This window comes from Bison bison, unplaced genomic scaffold (genome assembly GCF_000754665.1).
Source record: "Bison bison bison isolate TAMUID 2011002044 unplaced genomic scaffold, Bison_UMD1.0 scf7180017864516, whole genome shotgun sequence".
Taxonomy (NCBI): domain Eukaryota; kingdom Metazoa; phylum Chordata; class Mammalia; order Artiodactyla; family Bovidae; genus Bison; species Bison bison.
The window spans coordinates 6160425-6169880 of record NW_011495069.1 but is presented as its reverse complement, the minus strand read 5'-3'; the positions used below and the strand labels follow the sequence as shown (position 1 = coordinate 6169880).

Here is a 9456-nt window from a genome sequence, read left to right as displayed (position 1 = left end):
AAGAGGTGCAGGAGCCCCACAGTCCTGTCAAGGAGCCCCTCCCCTCCACTTCCGCCCTCAGCCCCAGCCCTGACTCCACCCAGCTCAACAGCAACAGCGACCCTGGGATCACGGAACCCACGGCATCCTCAGGTGAGACAAGGGACAGGAGATGGGGAGGGGCACCGGCCTTCAAGTCTTCCTCTTCCGTATCAGCATTTGTGGGATACCTACCTTCTACTCACGTGTGTGCATTGCACGTTACACTTTATAAAGCACACACACATTCCTTGTCTCAACGGGAAGACTGATGCTGCTCTGGGCAGAGGAGGGCCTGTGTTCAAATCCCAGCTCTTCCACTTACCAGCCGTATGATCTTGGACAAGTTACTTAACCTTTCTTTGTCTTAATCTCCTCATCTGTAAATTGGGCATAGTAATTAATAGGATCTACTTCACAGGTTGTGAAAATCGAATGAGTTAATAAATATAAGGAAGGCCGGGACTTTGCTGGTGGTCCAGTGGTTAAGACATCAAGCTTCCAATGCGGGGGACACAGGTTTGAATCCTGGTTGGGGGACTTGAGGTCCTGCATACTGCAAGGTGCAGCCAAAAAATCTGTATACAGGTAGAGCATTCAGAACAATGCCTGGCGATAACTGCAATATTATTATTAATAGCAATAATAATTACCTCTTATTATCAATATGGTGGTCTCTGCCGTTAGTCCTGCTACTTCTGTAACAACCAATAGCAAAGCTCCTTGACACTCAATCAGCCCTTGGTAAATGGAAACTGTAGGTTTTCCGAGAAAGGCGCGACAATGGACTCAGTTGCTGTGGCGCGCGGGGTTAGTTGCTCTGTGGCATGTAGGATCTTCCCAGACCAGGGATTGAACTCTCCTGCATTGGCAGGTGGATTCTTAGCCACCAGACCACCAGGGAAGTTCTTAACACTTTCTTAGGAGATAATAACGAAGGTTTTTTGAACCACAACCATGTATCAAGGACATCCATTATCACATAAGTCCTCACATCAGTTCTTGAGGTGGCTTTTATTGTTCCCAGTTTAGAGATAAATAAACTGAAACAGAGCTGATGTGACCTGCCCAAGGCCTCCCAGCTGGAAGACAGTGGAGCTGTCTCTTGAACCTTGGTCTCCACACTCATAGCCCAGGAATCTCTCCACCAGGCACAGAACAAATCAAGGAAGGACGGTGGCTGGGAGGTGGGTGGTACAGCTAAAAGCTGTCTATGCCTGGCAGGAGGTAGAACGAGGCTGTTGCCAAGAAGTAAGGAAGTGGGAGAGTCCCTGAGGGCTTCCTGGGGAGACTGGGAGTCGGGTAGGAGTAGAAATGGGAGCCTCTGCAAGGCCCGTCCCTCCGAATGGATTTTGCCCTTTTTGTTTTCTTAGCAACAGAATTTCCCTAAATAGAACCCTGGTGTTTAAACAAATGCAGAGCTAGAACTGGTCTGGTGGAAAAGGCTTTTTTTCTTTTTTTTTTTTTTTGTGGCCGTGTGGCTTGTGAGATCTTAGTTCCCTGACCAGGGATTGAACCCAGACCATGAGAGTGAAAGTTCTGAGTCCTCACCACTTAACTGCCAGGGAATCCCCTGGAAGAGGCTTTTTGTGTGTGTGTCGTGGATGGGAGCACGTATCTACAGAACACAGATTGGATTCCATTTCTTTAACTCAAGGGTTAACAAAACTATTGCCTGCAGACCAAATCTGACCTGTTTTTATGTGACCCATAAGCTGAGAATGGTTTTCATAGTTTTAAAGAGTTGAGGGTTTGGGGTAGGGCAAGTGATGTGTGTGTGGCAGAGACCATACATGTCCTGCAAAGCCTAAGATACTATCTGGCCCCTTTATAGAAGTTTGTTGACTCCTGTTTTAACTCAACGCTTCATCTTATACACAAATAAACTGAAGCCCAGAGAGGGCAAGTGACTTTCCTATGGTCACACAGCAAGATAGCAGCAGGGCTTAGACCAGAGCCCAGACTGCCAGTTCTTCTCTAGTGATCTCTGCTGTGTCCTGGCCTGGTCCGGGGACCAGGGCTCTCCCAGATGGCATCAGCCATCTGTCCCTCTGGGCACCTCCCAGTGCCTATCTCCCAGTCCAGACCAGTGCCCCGCCCTGTTTTCCCTCCTCCTCCGATGCTCTGCTTTTTCACTCCGCTGTCAACATACGCATGGCTCTCCAGAGTTAGAACCTTCAGTTTTCATCTGAGACCTTGGGCAGGGGTGGTGGACCTGAGTGCAGAAACCAGGGTGAGGCTTTCAGCTCACTTGGACAAGCAAGAGCCTGAGGCCCCAAAGGACTAGAGGTTTACAGAAGAGCTGATGGAGGGGCCGGCTCTCTGCCAGGGCCTGTGCCCTTGCTGCCCCCTCCGCCCTTGTCACATGGCCTCTGAGCGATGTCCCTGCTGAGAAGAGGAGAAGTTTTCCAGAAGGTGTACACACACACGTGCGCACATGCTCCATGTCCTGGCTTGAAGCAGGGTCATCCTGCGGTCCAAGGGCCAGGTCCAAAGAGGAAGTCACTGCAATCTTGGGACCCAGGTTCCCATCCTGGGAAGGGATGGTTTCCCAGTTCTGGAACCACCAGGGAAATGGGACCTTGTTTCCTTCACCTGTAACGGGAGGGTTGGAACTGGGGTCACTGAACATCCCTCCAGGCTGTGACATTCTGACTTAAACCTGCATGTGGCTGAGGGTGCCTGAGCTGAAGTTGGGAGGCTTGGGTCTGAGTCTGCGCTTCCCTTTCTATGACAGGGTGACTGTGGGAGAGCTGTTTTAACTCCTCCGAGCCTCTGTTTCCACATTTCTAAAACAGAGACGCTAAAACTCCCTTATGATGTTTGGGTGCATTTCAGGCGAGGATACAGCATAAATGTGACTTTTTAAAAGTTTATGTGAACTAAACACCTACTGTGTATGGGTTTGGAGATATTTAAGTGGATACAAGCCATTCAGGGTGCAGTGGAGGCACAGATGTTACAAAGAGCAGTTCTCTTCTGGATGTAATAAACAGCGAGAGAGACAAAGAGGGAGAGAGAGAGAGGAAATGGATAGATGGATGGATGGGTGGGTGGATGGATGAGAGGAGTCTGACCTGGGGTGGAACCTCTCACATGTGACAGCTCAGTTACTGCTTCCACAGCTCAGGGAGGTGGCTCCTTATTTTTCTGGGTGGGAAAACCAAGGTGCCGGGTCCTGTAGCCGGTGAGAGGGGCTAGAGTCTGAGCTTCCAGTCTTTTCCTCGCTCCTAAGCCAGGCCTCTTAACACCTGCAGGCCTCTGCAGTGTGCTAAACAAACTCTTTTTTTATTTTTCATGCAAATACTACATTTGATTGGCTTCTTTGCGCTTCAATTTCCTCATCTGTAAATAGACATCATAACAGTACCTCCCCTGGGGCTGCCTGAGTGTCTGAGGAGGTGCAGCAGGCCTCTCCTTGAGAGGAGAGCTGGGTCTGCTAAGCCCTTGGTGGTGGTGGTTTAGTCACTCGGTCATGTGCAACTCTTTGGGACCCCGTGTCTCCTCTGTCCATGGACTTCTCTAGGCAAGAATACTGGAGTGGATTGCCATTTCCTCCCCCTGGGGGCTCTTCCTGACCCAGGGATTGAACCTGCATCTCCTGCATTGACAGTTGGATTCTCTACCACTGAGCCACCTGGGGAGCAAGCCCTCGGTAATCGGGATCTATTTTATTTTTCAGAAGGGCAGCCTGCAGACCAGCTGTTTTTTAGCTTCACTTATCATTTAAGCCTCTCAACAACCAGAGGCAGGTATCATCATTCCCATTTTAGGGGCGAAGAAACAGAGGCCTGTGAATGCTGTTATTTACCCACACAGTTATACAGCTAGCTTGAGGTTTGTGTGTGTGTGTTGTTTGTTTTTTGTAATTCTAGGGATTTGTCATGAATTTTATTTTATTTTCCTTCCACCCATTTTAAAAAATATTCATTTAGCTGCATCAGGCATTAGTTGAGGCATGCAGGATCTCCGTTGCATCATACGAGATCTTTCACTGCAGCACACAGGCTCAGTAGTTGCTGTGTGTGGGCTTAATTGCCCCCCGGCATGTGGGATCTTTGTTCCCCAACCAGGGGTCAAACCTGCAGCCCCTGCCTTGCAAGGCAGATTCCTAACCGCTGGGCCATCCAGGAAGTTGCCTAGCTCGGAGGTTGATCAGGCAGTCTGGCACATCAGCATAGTTGTATTTTCAAAACAATGCTTGGTTGGTAAGGTAAGGACCGATTCGGGTGGTGAGATTCTGGGTGTCAGGGTATATTTAGCAGGGGATTTCCAGTGCCCTGCTCCACATGCCTGTGTAGGGAATCACCTCCTTACATCTAAGTGGAAATGAGCTGAGTATGCTGAAGAGGAGGTGGTGGCTGGTGTGTCTAGAGAGGCGGGCGTAAGCTGTGGGAGGTAGGCCGGAGAGAGAACAGAAAGGGAGGCAGGGACCAGATTGTACAGAGCCTACTCAGTCCTGGTGGGAACTTGGATTTTATTCTTTTTTTTTTTTTTTTAAACTTTTTGGTGGTACCACACAGCATATGGGATCTTAGTTCCCTGACCAGGGACTGAACCCAGACCCCGTGCTTTGGAAGCATGGATTCTTAACCACTGGACCACCAGGGAAGTCCCTCTAAGCCATTTTTAAGTCAGAGCATAGACTGAGGGCCAAGAGTTGAAGCAAGAAGACTGGTGAGGCGGCTCTGGCAGGGGCCTGAGTGAGAGACAAGGGGGTGAGCCCCAGACCACAGCAGCAGGACTGAAGAGCCAGTGGGCAGCTTGGAGGGTTGACTTGGTTGTGGAGATGACCAGACTTGCTGCCGGGTTAGATTCGGGAGAAATGGCAGGATTTCAGATAATTCTTGGGCCTTTTGGCCTAAGCCCAAACTAAGCAGCTGAAAGTAAAAGTCGCTCAGTCGTGTCTGACTCTTTGCGACCTCATGGACTCTACAGTCCTCAGAATTCTCCAGGCCAGAATACCAGAATGGGTAGCCTTTTCCCTTCTCCAGGGGATCTTCCCAACCCAGGGATCAAACCCATGCCTTCCGCATTGCAGGCGGATTCTTTACCAACTGAGCTATCAGGGAAGCCCAACTAAGTGGGTGGGGGTTCACTGAATATCATGGGGGAAGACCGAGATTTGGGGAGTTGGACTATAAGGAAAGCTGAGTGCCAAAGAATTTATGCCTTTGAACTGTGGTGTTGAAGACTCTTGAGAGTCCCTTGACTGCTGCTGCTGCTGCTAAGTCACTTCAGTCGTGTCCGATTCTGTACGACCCCATAGAGGGCAGCCCATTAAGCTCCCCCATCCCTGGGATTCTCCAGACAAGAACACTGGAGTGGGTTGCAAGATCCAACTGTCTATCCTAAAGTAAATCAGTCCTGAATATTCACTGGAATGACTGAAGATGAAACTGAAACTCCTATACTTTGGCCACCTAATGGGAAGAACTGACTCACTGGAAAAGACCCTGATGCTGGGAAAGATTGAAGGCGGGAGGAGAAGGGGACGACAAAGGATGAGGTGGTTGGATGGCATCACCGACTCAATGGACATGAGTTTAAATAAACTGCAGGAGTTAGTGATGGACAGGGAGGCCTGGCGTGCTGCAGTCCACGGGTTGCAAAGAGTCAGACATGACTGAGCAACTGAACTGAACTAAACCAGGAGTGTGGTTTTGACATGCTGAGCTCTGATATCGTTTAGACACCAAGTAGAGATGAAGCAGGAGCCCAGAGCCTGGCAGTGGGGGCCAGGCTGGAGGCGTCCACTTGGGAGCAGTAGGTCTGGAGACGGGTATAAAGCCATGGGCTGGCTGAGATTACCTGGGGAGGGGTGAAACCAAAGGAGAGAAGAATCAGAGGATGGAGCCTCTGGGCTTCAGGGTTTAGAAATTGGGAAGAGGAAAGGAGATCAAGAAGAAGCCAAAGTGGTAGGAAGAAAAGCAGGAGAATCTAGTACCTCTGAAGTCAAGGGAAGAACATGTTTCCAGAAGGTTGTGAATGACTGTGTGCAATTCTGCTGGAAGGTCAAATAGGATGAGGTCAGAGAACTGACCGCTGGATTTAGCAACACAGAGGGCACTGGCTCAGTGGCGTGGTGGGGACAGACCCCAGGTTGGAGTGGGCTGAAGCATGAACAGTGGTGGGGAAGTAGGGAGTGAACACAGGAAACTTTTTTTGGCCGCACCAGGTCTGAGATCTTTAGTTGCAACATGTACACTTAGTTGCGGCATGTAAGATCTAGTTCCCTGACCGGGGATTGAACCCCAGCACCCCGCATCAGGAGCACAGTAGCTTAGACCCTGGACCACCAGGAAGGTCCCATGGGTAACTCTTGAGAAACTTCACTGGGAAAGGGAGCAGTATAATGGGCTGGTAATTGGAGAGAGTCATGAGGTCAGAGGAGGAATGCTCTTTAAAGATAAGAGTTATTAAAGGATGTCTGTGCGTCGACAGGAAAGACCTAGGAGAGTGAGAGGGGTTGATGATGCAGAAAAACAGAACAGTGAATGACTTCAGGGGTGCGGGCCTTGATGGTGAAAGTGGGGAGGGTTGGGGGCAGAAGCTGGGGGGGTGTGTGGAGACAGGAGAGGGGAGGGGACAGAGTGCGGGTGAAGGCGGGGGTTGCTGCTGGAGCTGCGGTGGGAAAGGGAGGTGTCCTGTGCCATCGGGCGAGGGCCAGGATAGGCGAGACGTGCAGGGTGCATAGCCGCCCAGGGAACTGGAGGCAGTTCTTGTTCCCAGAGGTCTGACTGGTGGCTTTGGGGGGACGGGGCATAACCCTGTCTGTCTGTCTGTCTGTCTGCAGAGCCAGCACTGACGTCCCCGCAGGTCCCGCCGCCACCCCCGCCGCCCCTTGTCCCCCTGGAGGCCACGGAGAACATGCTGGAGCTGCCGCACCCGCTGCTGCAGCAGACGGAGGACCAGTTCCTGTCCCCAACGCTGCCCTGCAGCTCCCCTCTGATCAGCTTCTCCCCGCCCTTAGACCAGGATGACTACCTGTGGGGCCTGGACGGCGGGGAGGGCATCAGCGACCTCTTTGACACCTACGATCTCGGGGACCTGCTGATTAACTGAATTGGCACTGCCTGCACCCCCACCCCACCCGGGGCAGCCCGGCCCGTTTCTACCTCCTCACAGGACGTGAGACATGAGGTGCTGCCCTCATGGAAGGGTTCCCCCCTCCCCTTTCCTTTCCTACCCACCTGCCAGTCGACACTGTTCTGGGGGAGGTGGAGGATACAGGGTAGGAGCCCAGCAAGGGTGGGGCCCTGTCCTTCCTGGTGGAAGCCGGGCCTGGGAAGGCCTAGTAAGTCTCCTGATCTCTGACCTCTTGCCTGAAGGGCTCCAGAGGAGGGGACTGGGTCTAAGGAGAGGCCTGGTGACTGCCTTTTTGAGGGGCCACTATGACCCTGTTTATCGAGAAGCACTTAATGCCTTTGTATTTATTGCAGGTTGAGTTTTGTTTGTCTGCCCTCCCTGAGTTTTAGCAGGGAGGTGGTTCTAGTTTCTAGTAAGACTGCTCCTCAGACAGGCCCAGCGCCATCTGCTGTCCAAGGGCAGGCTGGGGCTTCCAGGGGCCCAGGCCAAATCCCCAACTGCCCCCAACACGGTGGGCTGGGCCCGAGGGCCTGTCCAGTCTTCTGGAACGCCAATTGCACTTCGGCCTCCTCACTCCAGCAAGAGGGAGCTGCTGGATTCCTGTTCTCTGTCCCAGAGCTGGGGTTCCCACAGGCTTAAGCCCAGAAGAGCTTCTGGGGAAACGGGCAGGAACATGGAAGCGGGGGATGTTGCTTTAGGCACCTTTGCTCTGTGGTTGCCTCTCACTGGGACGGGGGGCTGTTTAACACTGAAGACCTGGGAGGCAGAGGCAGCCTCACTGTAGACAAGGGTGAGATTAAAGGAAGAAACTGCCAGAAAGTACCTCTTGCCGTAGCTGCTGGTATGGCAGCTGCTGGTATGGGCCTCCCCGTCCCAGGAAGCATTTTTTTTTTTTTTTTGCCCATTCGTTGAAGGGGATGATTCTTTAAGGACCTCCCCTTGCCCCCAGCTCTCACACAGACCCACCTAGGGACAGAAGTGACCATGGCTTGATGGCACATTGGTTCCTTTTGTCACAGGATGTTGAAAGGGTGACAGGGAAGGGTCTTCATTGCAGACCAGTCATTGGCAGCTAACCAATGGGGAGATGTGCTCAGATTACCTCTTCAGGCTTGGGGTCCTATTAATAAGCTGGTCTTTTGACCTCCTCCCCATCCCCCAGAGGCTGGACCATCCCACGTTGTCCATATAGCCCAGCTGGGTAGCAAGGAATCAGCTCTCCTCCCCACTCAACTCGGGGTGGGGGTGCTCTGGGTCGAAGCCAGGCTGTGCCTTCTGGAGAGAGGCAGCCCGGGGTGGTGGTGGTCTGAGACCCACTGCCCACCCTCGGGCAGCTAGGTTTCCTCAGGGGCTCAGCAGGACAGCACTTTTTTGTTTTTTAAGTTTGTAGCATTAAGTTGGTTTCAAATATGAAGTTGGCTCCGTGGGGTTGCTCCCGAGCTGACCTACTGGCATCTGAAGTTTGGAAAGTGGGCTTCTTTGGGGGTGGGGTCTGATGTGAGCTAATGCCCAGCTGGGGACAGTCAGGCCTTGTCATTGGCTCAGCTTCCTGGTCCTCAAGTCAGCACCCTCTCAGGAATGGTCCCAGCTGCCCCAGTCTATAACAGGGCTAATTGTTTGCCTTTTACAGAGGTGTGTTTCGTCTCCCCTCTCCTGATACTCACAGGGGTCTCAGCAAAAGGCAGTTTGGAAGCTTAACATGCCCAGGGCCAAGGGACTCCCCCTGGGCCCTTGGGTGGAGGAAAGAGGGTCATTCCTGGGACCTGGTTTGGAGCGTGTGGGGCTGGAGGTGGCATTGCTGTTGTGAGGTGGTTTAGCCACGTGCCATCTCTGAGGATGGAGACATTTGCCTTCCAAGCCTGGGGTGCTGGCTGGAGCTTTCTCCTAGAATTAAATGAGAGAAAAAAGGAGAAGAGGCTGGCAGGACCCACCGGGAATGAATCTTATGGCGAAGTCCAGCCAGAATTAAAGCTCATTCCCCAAAAGCCTAGCCACAGGGCCAGACAGAGGGGCTGCCCCTTGGGCCCATGGCCTGTATCTAGAGCAGCTGCCCCTGCCCCTTCCCATCTCCACCCCTCCACACCCGGCCTGGCCCAGGGCCTGGACCACCCGGGCTAAGCTTCGGGTTCCATGCAGGAAACAAGCTTGTGCCTCTTTCTTGCCAGTGATGCCTGAAACCTCCCAAGTTCCATCAAGTGCATTAAAAAGCATTTTGAGTGGAATTCCCTTTAGGGGCCCAATAAACTTTAAAACCAGGGTAGAAGAAAAGCCAGTTTCTTTCTGAGGTACTTTATTTCTGCCAGGAAATTTCCGGTCCCTCTGGCAGCAGCCCCCCCCCCCCCCCCCCCC

At 52.3% G+C, this 9456-nt stretch overlaps 1 protein-coding gene across 1 annotated transcript in view; it reads left to right on the top strand.

Annotated features, from left to right (window-relative positions):
- The window catches only part of E2F2 (E2F transcription factor 2), a 21718-nt gene extending 12280 nt beyond the window's left edge, over positions 1-9438 (top strand). The window contains exons 7-8 of the mRNA XM_010830034.1: positions 1-132; positions 6815-9438. Coding sequence (XP_010828336.1) covers positions 1-132; positions 6815-7083 — 401 coding nt within the window. The 3' untranslated portion in view covers positions 7084-9438. The remainder of the gene's footprint in view (positions 133-6814) is intronic.
- The last annotated feature ends 18 nt before the right edge of the window (positions 9439-9456 follow it).